General features: G+C 42.6%; 1 protein-coding gene and 1 long non-coding RNA gene across 2 annotated transcripts in view; one reads left to right on the forward strand and one right to left on the reverse strand.

Moving 5' to 3' along the window:
- LOC142160138 (uncharacterized) overlaps nt 1–17020 on the forward strand; it is a 50166-nt gene that overhangs the window by 19949 nt on the left and 13197 nt on the right. The gene's annotated exons all lie outside the window — the stretch shown is intronic.
- The window catches only part of LOC142160651 (uncharacterized), a 12806-nt gene continuing 923 nt past the window's right edge, over nt 5138–17020 (reverse strand). The window contains exons 2-6 of the mRNA XM_075215513.1: nt 16834–17015; nt 16649–16715; nt 16434–16531; nt 16192–16303; nt 5138–6293 (exon numbers count right to left, since the gene is read on the reverse strand). Coding sequence (XP_075071614.1) covers nt 5380–6293; nt 16192–16303; nt 16434–16531; nt 16649–16715; nt 16834–17015 — 1373 coding nt within the window. The 3' untranslated portion in view covers nt 5138–5379. The remainder of the gene's footprint in view (nt 6294–16191; nt 16304–16433; nt 16532–16648; nt 16716–16833; nt 17016–17020) is intronic.

Raw genomic sequence — 17020 nt, forward strand, 5'->3', positions numbered from 1 at the left:
CAGCAGGGATTGGTGGAAGAAACACGTAGTTATTCTGCTGGAGAACTCAGTGAGATTGGGGTTAAATATAAACAACATCCTAATGAGGGATTGCTGACATGGGTACTGAGACTGTGGGACCTAGGGGCTGATGGTGTAACACAAAGAGAGGCTATCAGTTTGGGAGCAGTGTGTAATGATCCCAGGGTCAGATTACACATGAGAAGGGCACAGTTCACAGACTGTTATCTCCATTGCTGCATCTCAATTGAGATTCTATAGCACAAATATATGACACCTGCAGAAGTGGTTGATATGAGTGCATGGTACGAGTTGGGACAAGGAATACAGAGATTGTCTGAGTTGGGATGTGTGAATGGAATTACACGAAATTCATTACCAGAGCAGGGTGTGTATTCTGTGCAGACTGAATGGGATGGTCCTGTTGTAGTTCAATTTACTTCAGTAATGCATAATAAGCTTTTAACCACTACCTGCCCCAATTGAAAGCAGCTCTTTTCACTTAGCTCAGTACAATGCCCACTGGTAGTCCTGTGTTTCATGCTGCATCACTTATGAGTCAGTTTCGGAGAGTCAGAGAAATCTAATAAGAATCTTGTAGATAGAGAAGATTTTCAGAGGAAGACAGAGTCAGTCTTCAAACAGATTTATAAAGAGGGATATGAGTGGTTGATGCAAACAAGCAGTTGGTAATTGGCCACGTATGAGCTGCTCAAATGTAGGAGCTATCTAAACTCCTAATATTTCTCTGTTTCCAATGTTCACTTAGCGGGTATAAGTACGATGTGTGATACAATTGATGTGTACTAATCTCGCTGATATAGCGCAACGTGCAACACAATGAATTGTGACTATAACCAACGCTACAATATAATTGGTGGTTTCCAAACAGATGACGAAACAATAATGTGTTACAAGTTCTGGATATAACCAGTTTGGTGTGTAGCAGGTTGTGGAGAGTGAACCCAGTGCTGTCCTATGTTGTAGGTAATGTTAATGGGATTGATGGTAATATATTAGTAATGCTGCCTATGGGGATAGAACCCGATCATAGGTTATAATTGTAAGTACTACCCCTTGGCGCTTAAGTATATATTGTAATGTCCTTGGTGTTCTATTTATATACCAGATTGTATATGAAGCATAGTACTATATATAAACAGTATTTATTAGAAACACACATTCATTGCATTGGTTCCGGGCAGAACTTTCATAAACATATAAAAACCATTCACATGTATAACGATAGTATGGAGACGGTGGATATTAAAGTTCAGTAAGTGTACTTATTAAATCCACATATAAGTGATAGCCTTCTCAAGTAGATTGTTTTCTACTGTCAGATGATATAAAGGTATAAGATATCCATTGGTTAAAAAGTCTCAGGTAGTATTCCTTTACACGTATTGTCAGTGCCGGATTAAAGGAATGGGCTAAGGGGGCCTCCATTCCCCCGTGAGGCCGCCCGCCGGCCCCCACCCAAAGCGCTTTCCTCATTCTGTTGTCCTTTCACTGTAGTCCTTCCACGGTGCTCTGTAAGCTCCTTACTGAGATCTCGTGTGAGACTCATGAGATCTCCTCAGTAAGGAGATTACTGAGAACTGCGGAAGGACTACAGTGACAGACTCAGCAGCATTGATCAGGCCAGGGGCGCCCCTGCCCCCGCACCAATCAATAATGCCGCTGAGAACTGTCAAGTAGCCCAGTTAGACCTCGGGTTAATCCGGCCCTGTGTATTGTCCATACTTGTAAAGGTCTCATGAAAGCAACAGAAGTGCAACTTACATGCTTAGAGTTGCCGCAAACTAGAGGATTGCCAGCTTGGTTTCTCATGCTGTATAATACCTTCTACCTCCCCTTCTACACGGGGGCGCTGACTGCAGATGTCCGTGAGTTTCGGAACGGATCGGTATTCTAGGGATACTGCGTATGAGTTTTTTCTGTAGTTATGGCTGTCTGTGTGCTGGGTGGGGTCTTGTTATTAATACCCACAGTCGTTCGCAAAAAAACGTTAATATTGATGTTGTTATTGTCATTTTGGTGTCCGGTTTAAAATTTTCCAACACTTTCACCTCCAACTTTGAAGCTTCCTCAGGAAATTTGTTTTTTTTTGTAATAGGTTGTGTTGCTGGCACAATATGTACAGTCAGCTAATTGTGGTGTATGGTCAGCGTGAATAAGTTTTCTTGGATGTCCTGGATTGCATTGGTAATGCCGTCGCTGTTCACTTTCTGTCCTGTTGTGTGAGGTATTGCAAAAGGTTTACCAAATGATAACAGGAGATCAAACACCTTTTCAGTGATTGATGACTGCCCTGTGATACCCTCACCCCCTTCTACAATACTTTCAGTAAGATACAACTGAAAGTACAGAAACATAAAATTGAGGTGGTGGGCTAGATTTGAAACACTCCCCCATGGGTGATAGACCCAGATAGAGAAACTCCAGACCCCAAGTACAAAGTAAAAACAGGGATAACAAGTTTAGAAATGAAATCTTCACTGTATTTTATACCAGTACCAGAGGTGATAGAACATTGCTCAGGGGACAAATAGCTACATTGGATGAATTGAGGGAATATTGTGTTACTTTGATCCCTAATCATTGGTGGTATTTGGAGAAGGGACAACTGTCAGGTGCCGTCTCCGCAGGCGCCGGACACCTTCTCTCCGCAATCCACGTCCTGCTGCCTAGCAGAAGAACTCTATCTCTACTCACCTGTCTGCAGCCAGCATGTCTAAACCGCCTAAATCTCCCTAACCCAATCAGGAGGCACCTTAGAGTACTTAAAGCAGCCTCTGACACATGTCTAGTGCCAGAGTATTGGTTCTAACCAGCTCCAGCATTTAGTTTATATTCCTGTTCCTGACCTCCTGTGTATTTGACTCCTTGGCTTGTTTTGACCTCTCTTCCGGATATCCCTTGTACTTCGCTGCCTGCACTGGTTATGACCTTTGGACCATCCCTGACTACTCTTGCCTACTCTCCGTGGTACCTCGCTTCCTTGGTTTCGACTCGGCCTATCTGACTACCCTCTAATCGCTGCACTGGTGACTTCCTGGGAGAATCGCGACCTGCACATCGCACGCAGCAAAGCCCAAACCTCCTTGCGGGGGTCCCTGGTGAACACCGGTGGTGTGTTAGACTCCGCGCCTCTCAGGTTAGTAGCGCTGATACCAGTCAGTGATATTCCTTGTGTAAAAGTGTGACAACAACTATAAGAACATTGGGTAGTGGTACATGATTTGGTTTATGTAGTAGTAAAAACCTGTGAACATCAGACAGAATGTAAAGTATGAGTGACACTGGCAGGGACAGAAAAGAAAAATAAGATAGGAGTATTAGTAACTTCAGGTCTATGTGATACATATTTAGTGTTACTAGAAGGTACAGATAATCCTGTCTATTTCTCTATCTGCAGGTTGGTTCGTATTGCTGAATGGTGGCCTGGAAGTGGAATAGGTGCTCTCTTCTGGTGATCTACCCAATTATTAACTTCAGATAGAACACTTCTGTATGTTGCTATACTGATATCTCCGGATGAACTGTTAAAGAAGATGCCCAATGACTTGATTGGCTCAGTTGGTTAAACCCTGCTAATTGGCTTTCTGAGTGGGAAGGTTGGTTTAGTGGTATTACTTATAGTTTGTTATATGTAATCCTTGTATTAATTTGAATGTATTTTCAGGATTGTAACTGGTTGTTTTATAAAATCTGATAAAAACAGTTGAGGCTTTGAAAAAAAACACACCAAAAAAGATTCACGCTATCCAGGATTGGCAAATAAAAAAACAAAATACTTCCACGGGTCCTCTGGAGGACGACGCTAAACTAGTCTTTTTCAAAGTCCCTGGATATATTTTGGATTATTGGTGTGGAATAGCAGGGATACTTGGATGGATTACAGAAGACCCTGGATGTAGGCGAGTACTACAGAGGCTTTTATTTATTTTACATAAAGTCGTTTTAGAATGTGTGTGTGTGTGTGCGTGCGTTTTATTTAAATGTTTCTTGGTGCACTACAGCTTCTAGCTTCCAGCCTGGTGTCAGGTCATGCTGGCACTCGTGATTCCCCAAGTGCCAGCATGCCCCGGGCATGCTGAGACCTGTAGTGCACAATGACAAAATGGTTTATTGGTTTATTATTACTGTCAATTTTATTTTGTTTATTTTTATTATTATCCCACACACATTGCCCAGGAGTATGGAAGTGCCCCTGGTACCCCTAAGGCGGAGGTGTGGCTGGATAACTTATAAATAACTTATTTGTGGCTGGATTACGTAGAAATAACTCCCAGTAATAACTACCAGCCCTCCAGGCTGATTTATGTGCAAGCTGCATGAACCGGCTTGGATTGTTTAGAGGGGCAGGAGGCTGGATGACCTCCTGCCAGGGTATCTGTGTAAATCTGTATAAAAAGCGCACTGTTTGACCATGTAGTATCATTATTGCATCTGTAACTCTTGAAAGATTGCTAGTACCATAAGCTAGCGTGTAACTATTCTTATAAGGACTAATAAAACATTACTGCTTCAAGATCCTGCTCCGACACCTACTTAACTGTGGCAATTTCTGGCTGTTCTGAGGTTGGGACTCAGCATTCCAGTATTAATGCTCTGCCAACGACCTTGCAACTCTGGCCCATGCGATAGGCCAGGGGGAACCATCCACAGCAACCCTGATGTAAAGGAAGAAATCAGAGGTATCAGCCCAGGAGCCCAGTGAGAGGTACACTAGCAGCGAAAGTTACCCAGAAAGAACCGGGTCTAGGTGCCGGCGAAGGAGCCTAGTGGTAGCAGCAATCCACTCCTACTGTGGTCAGAGAGGCCCAATTTTGGATAAAGAAAGGGGACGGTGGCAAAGAAAGCTGGTCCCCAACACAACAGACAGTGTAGCATATGTGATCCATCCTGTCACACGGTATAATAATGTGGTCTTGTTATTACTGTGGAATGTGATGCCATAACTGCAATTAGTTCCATCCATGAGCAATCTCTCCCAGTCTTATGTTGATGACATACATTCCACCTATGTCTATGGATGATAACTAAATTATAACATGTTAATATATTGTATGTCTGGAGCTTTGACTTGCCCTCCAGTCATGTGCAATAAGTATATAGTCTGGAAAAATATTGAGTATTTTTATAATTTGCATTTATAAACATCTTTTACAATATCTGGACTATTGCTGCAACCCTGTTTCATGTCTATCGGGTCAGGTAAATGGCCCTTCTCCTTTGTCAAATGTGTAAAAAGAGCTAATTTGCAAGTGAAACATTTCTAACACCTTTCAGAACATGGAAACTGTTTTTCATGTGTTCAGTTCTCAGATGTTGAAGATTTTGTATATGTGTCAAATATTTCTCCCACTCAGATCATGGAAATGATTTTACACCTGTGTGAGTTTTCTGATGTCTATGAAGACCTGATTTCTGCATAAAACATTTGCCACACTGAAAACATGGAAATGGTTTCTCCCCTGTGTGAGTTCTCTGGTGTTCATCAAGACCTGATTTCCGTGTAAAACATTTTCCACACTCAGAGCAAGGAAATGGTTTCTCACCTGTGTGAGTTCTCTGATGTTTAACAAGATCTGATCTCTGTATAAAACATTTTCCACACTGAAAACATGAAAATGGTTTCTCCCCTGTGTGAGTTCTCTGGTGTTCAACAAGACGTGATTTCTGTATAAAACATTTGCCACACTCAGAACATGGAAATGGCTTCTCACCTGTGTGAGTTCTCTGATGTCTAATGAGACCACATTTCTGTGTAAAAGATTTCCCACACTCAAAGCATGGAAAAGGTCTTTCACCTGTGTGAGTTCTCTGATGAAGAATAAGACATGCTTTCTGTGTAAAACATTTCCGACACTCAGAACATGGAAATGGTCTCTCACCTGTGTGAGTTCTCTGATGAAGAATAAGACATGCTTTCTGTGTAAAACATTTCCCACACTCAGGACATGGAAATGGTTTCTCTCCTGTGTGAGTTCGTTGATGCCTAACAAAGTCTGATTGATATATAAAACTTTTTCCACATTCACAACAGGGAAAGACTGTATTACCTGTATGAGCTGTTCTATCTATAACAATATCTGAGTTATCAAGAGAACATCCCTCATGATTAGAGGGATCAGATATTATATCTGTACTGTGAAGTACTGTATGTATATTTAGGGTAATAGGGTTTTCTCTTGGAGAATCTTGTATGGTGTCATCTTCTATTTTAAAATCTGGAGACAAAACGAGATATCCCTCTGAGATTTTCCTGCTTTTGCGTCCATCTGCTGGAAATAAATGTACATAAATAGACGTCTTATTTGTACACTGAGGAGCAAGTTGTTGTTCCATTAGTGAGTTCAAGATGTTCAGTTGTTTAATTTTAATTTGCAAACTATGAAACCTTTATCTTAATTATAAATGTACAAAAAGCTAACATGACATGACTTTTTGCCAAATCCAAAAACAGCAGCAGGCTTGCTGCTTATGTGATCTACGAGAGGCTCAGAGACAGCCCCATCAATCAGTAGGTGCCAATCCGTCGGGTCAGCACAATATAGCACCAGGAGGAAACACCACAATGGGAACAAGACCAGGAATAAAAATGGGCTTCACCCCACTGGCAGGAGTCTTCAGTTTGGACAGTACTGATTAGAGGGTTTAAGCTCCAGTTGGACTGGTCGTGGATTGTGTTGGAGACTGGAATTTATAGCTCAATGAACTTCACCATGTTGTGAGTCTGACAAAATCATGAAAATATTGGACAAGGTCACTACGATACTGGTAGAGGAATGAAGATTGTTAAGCAGGGATAGCACACCAAGAGAACACGACTAAGCTTCTTTCAGATATTGTTGTGCATTAGGTTTTGCTGAGGTAAACCCACTGGTACCTGTTCATAAAATTCCATTAATCTGTGTGTATATATACAATAAAAGTATGTTTTACTCTACCATCTATTTGACTAGGTGAATTCGTACTCACAGAGAAATTGGGTATTATTATCGTAGATTTGTAACATGCCACAGTGCTCTACAGCGTCATACAGTAGGGTATGCCAGACTGGTACATAAGGATACCTCCAGGAAAACCAGAAAAACTGGTGTGTTAAAAAGATAAACATTAACCTAGTATTCTTCAAACCTTAGTATTGTCCAATCTGCACCAGCTTCCAAAACATCAAAATACGTGTAAGTAGTGTAGGTGGACATTATTTCTACTGCTTTAAGAAAAGAGGAGAAAAATTCCCATGTGTCCATTTAACCCTAAAATATGTCACGGCAATCAATCCAAAAAGAAAAATAAAGTATTCAGTTTCCTTGCTAGGAAAATTAAGTGAAAATAACTTCCTCCAATTTCTATAAATTACCAGTAGACAATGCTAAGACCATTGGTAAGGGCAAATTTGAAGCTGATGATCCTGTTGGTTTCTACAGTTTCCTGTTGGCAAAATAAATATACTGTAGTATCAGGATAAGCAGACTGAAAATTTCTAAAGGAGGTTGAGTAGAAGCCAACGTGGGTGGTTGAGCTCCCATCCAGAACTACGCAATATGCCTCCATCTGACTCAAGTCCTGGGTAATCCCCATGTAATATATATGACTACAGATGCAAAGAGCTCATTTGCACTGGGAACTCTTAGGAGCTAGTATTGCCTCATGTGTCAGGGTTTTTTATTTTGACAAGCATCCCTGGATTTATTACAGATGACCAGCATGGATCTAGGTGAGAAACTAAGAAGATGAACGAGGGTAGTGTAGGGGTGTTTTTATTTTAATTAAAATAATTGTTATACATGTGTGTTTTATTTACAGTTTTCCTTGGTGAGAGTAGGCCCTGGGTGTGTTGACAATATGACTTGTCGACATTATGGTGTCAACATTTTAACTACATCTCACTGTTTGATTTAAAACATTACTAAAAATAAGAAACACTGTATTGTAGGGTCTTTGCAGTGTAACAGGGCAAAGGGAAATATTTAGTGCAGTACCCTAGAAATACAGAAGTATCTGGATACAAGCATGTACTCTTCCACCTTACTACCAATGGAGGCACTGTGTATTAAGAACATCTCCGGCTATTTATCTGAAAAAGTATCTCCAAAATCTTGTTAACCATTTTCTAATATAATCCAGAAAATCATCGACTGCAGAAATCCCAAAACCTGCCATAGATAACGGACTTTGATGATATATCCTTAAAAAAGGGGAGGTTTGACTGTCCAAGGCCCATTTTACCAGTGTTTTAAAATGAGCAACGGGACTAGAGAGGAATGGACGTAACCAATATTGTTATTTCCCAGCAGTCACCTGGAGAATAGGATTAAGCAGTCAGTTATTTTTCTTTAACATGGCCAGATGTGATGCTTTATCCCTGAAACGGGTGCTACTGGCTTGGGAGATTTCCTGCTAGGGCTCTGGAGCGATGCCACCCGGCATTTCTGTCTGCCGCCTGGATTTCTTTCTGCTGTCTGCATTGCTGCTGATCTCATGGTCGCCATTGCCTCGTCGGAGATGGCACATTTCCTGCTTGTGAGTCCTGTCATTGCAGAGATCATTGGTCTCTGGCTGTTCTTGGGGACCGGAGATCCAGCGCTGCCCCCACTCTGCTTTAACCACTCACATATCACTCTGGGATGGAGCCAGCTGGAGAGGTGCCAAGGGGTTGGCCATCTTGCTGCACTTGATTGAAAAACACCACTGGTCTTGCGGACTGTCTGTGTCACAGGGTCCAGGTAAGCGGAGCTGTCTCAGAGATTTTCCACCATCCGACCCTCCTGCCTCCTGCACATATTCTGTGGCTCTGGGCCTGCAATTTTTTTTTATCATTTTCAGTGCACTGAAAATCAATTTTTAAGTGTGAGTGCTGCCATCTGGTGGGGCTAAGGGATATTGCTTCTGACTCTATAACAGTTCTTCTTCTGCAGTGACTTTCCATACTCTGAGGGTGCCCAAGGTGATGGTGAGAGATCTGTATGTCTACCTTACTACTGCTTGTGTGTTTGACCATTCAATTGGAGGCTACATTCAGTCAGGGGTAAAACTAATAGAGCCTCTGCAGCTGCAAAGCTGCAAAAATATGCCCGTATCTCTTCTGTTCTTAACTCATATGATGCTCAAGGCTCTACTAGACCATCCACAACGTCTGCGGAAAGAGCTACTGTGGCCACGGAGGATTCTAATTCCATTCAACAGGTTCTCCTAGCTATCACTTCCTCTAAGAAACGGGAGATGGACCGGATTGGAAATGTTCAGTCTGATCTCTCCCTTATCCGTCGTGAACTGCAGAAAATGTGGGAGCGAGTTGGTGAGACTGAACATCGTATATCTTCAATAAAAGATGTTATCGCCCAACATCGCCCCAATGAAAGGACACACAGACTTACCAACCAAATCAATATGTGCAAACAAAAGATATCTGATTTAGAGGAACGGCTCAGAAGTAACAAACTTCGCTTTGCAGGCCTGCCAGAACGTCCGTAAGGCTCTAACCCCGAATCTTTCTTGGAGACTTGGCTTACACAAGTGTTTGGGAAACAGGCCTTCACCTCAAACTTTGCTGCGGAAAGGGCCCATCGCCTTCCACCTCAGCCAAGAACCCCGGCTCGTACTTATATAGCGAAGCTGCTTCACTATAGGGACAGTGACACTGTTCTTCAATTGGCTAGAACTCAAGAGCCCCTCAAGTATGAAAATCATATAATATCAGTCTTCCCTGACTTTGCTATCGAGGTCCAGAAGAGCAGGGCCCAATTTACTCAAATAAAGCAGAGACTTGGAGACTTGTAACTCCCCTATAAAATGGTGTTTCAACCATGACTTCGAGTAATAGCGGATGGCCTGTTCAAACTTTTTCTCTACACCTAAGGAGGCCTTGGACTCTGGCTGGACGGCGGACCCAGGGCTGGGGCACAAGCGGGATAGAGATCCTTTTGTTATTGTATTATCATACTGTTTATCTTTAATAGGCTCTATCAATCTGAATGCTAACTCTTGTCAAGCATGCATCGCCATCGCCATTTATGTATATAGCGCCACTAATTCCGCAGCGCTGAAGAGAGCACTCATTCACATCAGTCCCTGCCCCATTGGGGCTTACAGTCTAATTTTCCTAACACACACACACAGACTAGGGTCAATTTAATAGCAGCCAATTAACCTACTAGTGTGTTTTTGGAGTGTGGGAGGAAACCGGAGCACCCGGAGGAAACCCACGTAAATACAGGGAGAACATATAAACTCCACACAGATAAGGCCATGGACGGGAATTGAACTCATGACCCCAGTGCTGTGAGGCAGAAATGCTAACCACTGAGCCACCGTGCTGCCCGATGCAATCTGTAGATGCTACATTTCCGGAGATTTCTTTCCTGCAAACTAGTGGTAGGTAGCCCTCTGTTGGGATTGTTAGGGTTATAGGTATACTAGTGTTTTGTCTATATATACGGGGAGGGGTTGTTGAAAGTTATGATGTCATTCAGTTTTCACACATCCACTCACCATGGTGTATTCTAGGGTCTCTTAGCTGTTAAGTTTTATTTTATTTTTGTTCATTTCTATCTTCTGTGGTGCTACAGATTTAAACTTATGTCTACTTCTGGTCAGAGAAGAGGAAATGGCGGCCAATAATAGCTTTTTGTAATTTCTGGTTCTGTCTGCTAAGCTGTGCATGTATTTACTCATTTATGGACTCTGATTTGGGCCCTGTTCAGTTCATGTCTGTTGTTTTCTGCTTGGTGTGCTTGCCTGTATGGGTGGAGTGGAGGGTCTTACTACGGAGACCATTTCTATGTTTTGTTAAAAGGGCTTTGACTCTTGCCCAGGTTAAAAAATATAACCCTAACATAATGTGCCTGGTTGAAACTCATCTTGTAGGTAGTCGTGTACTGGCTTTGAAAAAGCCCTGGGTCAGATGGGCTTACCACGCAGTGCATTCCCCTAACTCTTGTGGAGACTCAGTACTAATTAGAATACAACTATGTTTTGTGCTGGAGTAGACGCAGATTGATCCCTATGGCCGTTAAATATTTATCCAGGCCCTGGTGGATACTTTGTCCATTACCCTATTGGCCAATTACGCCCCTCTACCATTTAACTTGGAGGTGCTCAAGAAGGCTGCTGCCTTTATTGCCTGTTCCCCACATGCCCTGGTAGTGTGTATGGGTGATTTTGATAATGTACTTGATGTTGGTCTGATCAGATGGCGGGAGATGCGCTTAGGTGTTAAGGTTGCTAAATTATTGACAGACATGGGGTTGGTAGATTTATGGAGCCTTTTTTTTCCGAGTCTTTGAGCAGTTTTCTTGCCATTCTACGACACACCACACTTTCTCCAGTATTGACCTTGCTCTTGTTTCACACAGTGCAACTCTTTTGGTGGGGGAGGTAACTTACTTGCCTAGGGATATTTATAACCATCCCCTCCTTCTGCTCTTTGTTACTCTTACGTCACACTCTGGGGCTCAGTTTTGGAAACAGCCCGTTCTGACTCACTCTCATGGACATGGGGAGTGATTTAGTGGCACACTGGGAGGGGTACTTTGAGGTAAATGAGGACATGGTCCAGTCTCATGTTCTCTAGGATTTCTTTAAGGCATTCCTGAAGAGCACTTTGATTAATAGAGTGGTGAGACGTTTTCCATGGAAGGGTAGTCTAGACTTGAGCAGGAGTGTTGGGATCTGGAACATACCTCTCCACTCAATCTTCATCTGACCGACTGCGGTGGCTTTATTCTCAAAATGCATGGATAGATCATTTGCTGGATAAATCGAATTGTAGGTTCCTTTTCTCCAGGCATGCTATGTATGCTCAGGGCGATAAGAGCGGTAGCCATATGGTCTACCTGGCTAGGACATAATTGCATAATAATACTATCTTTGCCATTTTAGACTGCTGGTGTTCAACTTACTTCCACAGTGAGCAAATTGCAGATGTTTTTTTTCGTGATTATTACAGCGATTATTTACCACCGTGAATGTCAGAAGCTTTGATAGTGGTCATCCCCAAACCAGGAAAATACCCTCTGCTTCCAGAGCCCCATCAACTCATTTCCCTTCTGACCACAGACGTTAAAATCCTCGCTAAGGTGTTGGCTATAAGCCTCAAAACCGTTATTTCCCAGATAATCCACCCAGACCAGACTGGATTCATGCCAGGGAAGTCCACTTCGATTAATCTGAGACAGTTGTTTACCCACCTTCAGATGCCGAGGGTCCCTGGGGATGAGGCAGTGGTTGTGTCCTTGGATGTGGCCCAGGCTTTTGACTCATAGGAGTGTGGCCTTCTCTGGGAGGTCATGAGGAGATTCGGGTTTGGCCACAAGTTTATAGGCAGGGTACAAATGTTATACTCCACCCCTGCTGCAGGCTCAGTTTGGGATACTCACCATTAGATTTAAGCCGACCCTCTCTTAAAAGTCTTCCTACTTCAGGTGAACTCCGCTCAAACTATATCCATATTATACGCTAATGTTCTCCTATGCTTTAATTATGATGACCTAACTGACCTTAGAGTTAAATGGGAGGTAGACCTTGGACCCATGTTTGATGAGGATTGGAGTAATGCGATGAGCAGCACCAGAAGGGCTACTTCCTGCACTAAGCACAGCCAAATTCAATTATACACTCTGGACAGGTTATTCTACTCTCCCCTCCGGCTCTTCCAAATGGGTGCCAGGACTGCTTTCTGGCATTTACTTTAGGATTGCCCAGGGGTTCAGCTGTTTTGCTTGGCAGTGGTGTCTGCTATCCAAAATACGGAAATTGACATCCCCTTACTCTTCCCTAAAAACTTGTATGTTTGAACTGGCTCTGGATCTGCTCCTTAATAAATGTTCAGTCCTATACGTCACTGATTTATTTGTGCTGGCCAAGGTTATAATTGCTAGATTCTGAATGGCTCGAGAAGACCCTAGCTTCCATGAATAGATTGGGTTCGTCGATGACGCAGTAGGCCATGAGAGATACACATACCAGTCTTGAAATGCTATCCACAAATAGTTTAATGTATGTGCCAGATAAGCTAATCAAAGTATGCAGTACAGTCACTAGCAGACAATTTCTCAGAGGAGTTTTCCTGAGATGTCCCGTCATTCTCTGCTGGTCTACACCCACACACGAGAATCACCTATGAACCATATGAGTGAAGCTCTATTTCCATGATTTTGTATGTTCTATATGAGGGTGTTGCTGGTCTGCTGCCATCCCCTTTGTCTTTTTTTACTGTGTTTTGTTTCTTATTCTATTTTGGGTGTTCTGAGTCCACATGTTCTTTTTCATTGTTAGAGTGCTAACTGCTAGAGACAATTTCTCAAGCCCATGTCTTTTTAACTGTAAGACAAAAGTTTTTGGCTAAAGATTTGCTGCATCCCTGTGTTTCCTTTATTTCTTTAGGTTATGTGCAATTTATTAGCTAGTATTTAGCTTTAGGATGTCTGATATTATGATATGTTTTGTTTGTTTTTAGGTTTGTACTGTAAAACTTTCAATAAATAAAAGAAAAAAAAAAGGTGGTAATAGGGTAACCTAGTGAGGTTAAGAGGGTGGTTGAGGAATATTATAAACTTGTCTGAAAAGGTGGGTTTTCAGAGAATGCTTGAAGGTTTGAAGACTAAATGAAAGTGTTATTGTGCGATAGAGGGAATTCTACAAAGCGGGTGCAGCCCAAAAAAAAGTCTGGTAACTTGGAACGGGAGCATGTAATGAGGGTGGATGAGAGACGCAGATGGTGTGCAGAATGGAGATGTCAAGTTGGGAGATATTTTGAGACAAGTAAGGAGATGTATGTAGGTGCAATTATGTTGATGGCCTTATACGTTAGAAGTATTTTATTTTGCATTAGGTAATAAACAGGCAACCAATGTTGAGACTGACTGAGTGGCTGAGCAGAGGAATTCGCAAGAAAAATCAATATAGCTGCTGCATGCAAAATAGATGGTAGAGGTGAGTGTCTGATTTGGTAAAGACCAGTAAGGGGGGAATTATAAGTCAATGCGGGAGATGATGAGTGCATGAATGAAAGTTTTTTTCTTGTGTCAGATATGTGCGTATTCTGGAAATGTTTTTTAGATTCATGCAACATGATTTAAATATAGAATTGATGTGGGGAACAAATGATAGTGCTGAGTCACACCTAGCTTACTACCTAGGATCACACCTAGGCAGCGAGCATGTGAGATGGGATTTATGGTCATGTTGTCAACAGAAATAGAAATGTCAGGCAGGAAGCTTCTGTTTTAGGGGTGGGAATATTATTAACTCGGTTTTTGAAAAATAGAGTTTCAGTTGGCAAGAGGACATCCAAGATGAAATGGCAAAAAGACAGTCAGTAACGCGAGACTACACAGATGGCAAGAAATCAGGAGAGGATAGATAGATCTGTGTATCATCCGCATAGAGATGATATTGAAATCTAAAGGAGCTTATTAGTTTTCCAAGAGAAATGGTGTAGATAAAGAATAGCAGAGGACCTAGGACTGAGCCTTGTGGTACTCCGACTGATAAAGGAAGTGAAGCAGAGGTGGATCCAGAGAAATTATAAATTAACACTGAAAGAGCAATTATGAAGAATGAGAACCAGGATAGGACAGTGTCTTCAAGACCTAGGGACTGTAGCGTTTGCATGAGAAGAGAGTGGTCAACAGTGTCGAATGCAGCAGAGAGATCCAAGAGACTTGAGTAATGGCCTTTAATTTTAGCAGTGATCAAATCATTGACAACCTTAGCGCAGTCTCTGTGGACTGTTGCGAACGAAATACAAAAGCCTGAGAGTTTTGTGGCTACTGGATTACCATTTTTCCTTGGAATTGCTGCCTTGTTTGCTTTGCTTGGCCTATTCTATAATCGTTGAAATACAGACTTGTTTGCTTTGCTTGGCCTATTCTATAATCGTGGAAATACAGACTTGTTTGCTCTGAATCAGACTCCTGTGGTCCAACACAATTATATCGCATCCGGATTGGTTGGGCATAATCATGGACAGTGGGGGGGGGGGGGAGTTTATTGGAGTCTAGGGGTAAACCAGTGTTTATTGGGACCTGTTAATCTGGTTTATATTCATATATTTTTATCCTATTGCTGAGTTAGAGATATTGTACTAGGCAAATCTTTAATAAAGATATTCTTTCTCTATAATGAGGTTGGAGATAGAGATGGCTGATAAAAGAAGGTAATCTGCAAAAGCTGCAACTTTATGGTGGGCAGGGCATAATGTTATGTCTGTGATGTTTGGGTTGTTCCTTGTAGTGATGTATGAGAATCACCAGAGAGTGTGGGAAGGAGACTGGTCAGATCTCTGGGCTGGTAGCACAATGATATCATGTGAGGAGGAGAGCAGGAGTCTAATAAGGGCTGATGGCTCCTGATGTATGAGAATCACCAGAGTGTGGGGAGGAGACTGGTCAGATCTCTGGGCTGGTAGCACAATGATATGATGTGAGGAGGAGAGCAGGAGTCTAATAGGGGCTGATGGCTCCTGATGTATGACAATCACCAGAGAGTGCGGGGAGGAGACTGGTCAGATCTCTGGGCTGGTAGCACAATGATATGATGTGAGGAGGAGAGCAGGAGTCTAATAGGGTCTGATGGCTCCTGTTGTATAAGAATCACCAGAGAGTGTGGGGAGGAGACTGGTCAGATCTCTGGGCTGGTAGCACAATGATATGATGTGAGGAGGAGAGCAGGAGTCTAATAGGGGCTGATGGCTCCTGATGTATGAGAATCACCAGAGTGTGGGGAGGAGACTGGTCAGATCTCTGGGCTGGTAGCACAATGATATGATGTGAGGAGGAGAGCAGGAGTCTAATAGGGGCTGATGGCTCCTGATGTATGACAATCACCAGAGAGTGCGGGGAGGAGACTGGTCAGATCTCTGGGCTGGTAGCACAATGATATGATGTGAGGAGGAGAGCAGGAGTCTAATAGGGTCTGATGGCTCCTGTTGTATAAGAATCACCAGAGAGTGTGGGGAGGAGACTGGTCAGATCTCTGGGCTGGTAGCACAATGATATGATGTGAGGAGGAGAGCAGGAGTCTAATAGGGGCTGATGGCTCCTGACTTCACCACTGGGCAGATATTTTTCCACATTAGTTTGTACTGACAGAGGAGGGTGTAGAATAAGAGATTGTTGTAGTGACTGAACAAGGAGAATATGTGACTCTTTTCTGTAATAAGTGTTTATTACTGACCTGTGCTGATATCTGTAGGGATTTCCTCCTCCTTACATTGCTGATCACCCCTCACATACGTCTCTTCTTCTCCCTCTGTATCTTCTATCTTAATATCCGTCAGACCTTTAACCTAATGTTAGATTTCATTGAGATTAAACAGAAGAATATTAAGGTATAAGACACACGCAGTGACTCTACAGATCGTATGGTGAAAAGTCACATTGGTATATTAGGATTCGTTGAGCCTAAATCCCATCTACCTGATACTCCTGTGGGATACTGTGATTTTCCTCTGTACAATCCTGTGAATAAAGAGGACGGGGACATCTCTCTGGGGTATTTCTGTTACAGAATCCATCTGTAGGAGACACACAGTGACTAAATACATTGTTTATATGTGATGACCAGATACTGTGTATATAGATGGCCCTTAAAACTGTTCTCCCCTTTACAATAAATGAAATTCTCCTCTTACCCAGTGATGTGAGGGGCTGGTGATTCTCCATTATTATGTCCTTACAACGACCTCTAAACTCCCCCTCCTGCATGGAGAAATAGACAGTGACATCATCCACCTTATAGGAACCTGACACACACAATGGTCATCACCCAGACACATTCCCTGGTGTTACTGTATAATGCCCCATTCCCAGCAGTCACCTCTCCAGTCAGCAGCTGAATGATCTTGTTGGTCAGTTCCAGGATCTTCTGGTCATTGTCTCTCTCATGTATCAGTGAGTGAGGTGGAGACACCGTGATGGGGCTCTGGGTCCTGCTCAATCCTCCTGACACACAGGGATGGCTGCTGGGTGTCTCACTATCACCAGATATCTTCTTCACCACTGTG

Source organism: Mixophyes fleayi, chromosome 6 (assembly GCF_038048845.1).
Source record: "Mixophyes fleayi isolate aMixFle1 chromosome 6, aMixFle1.hap1, whole genome shotgun sequence".
NCBI classification, from domain to species: Eukaryota; Metazoa; Chordata; class Amphibia; order Anura; family Limnodynastidae; genus Mixophyes; species Mixophyes fleayi.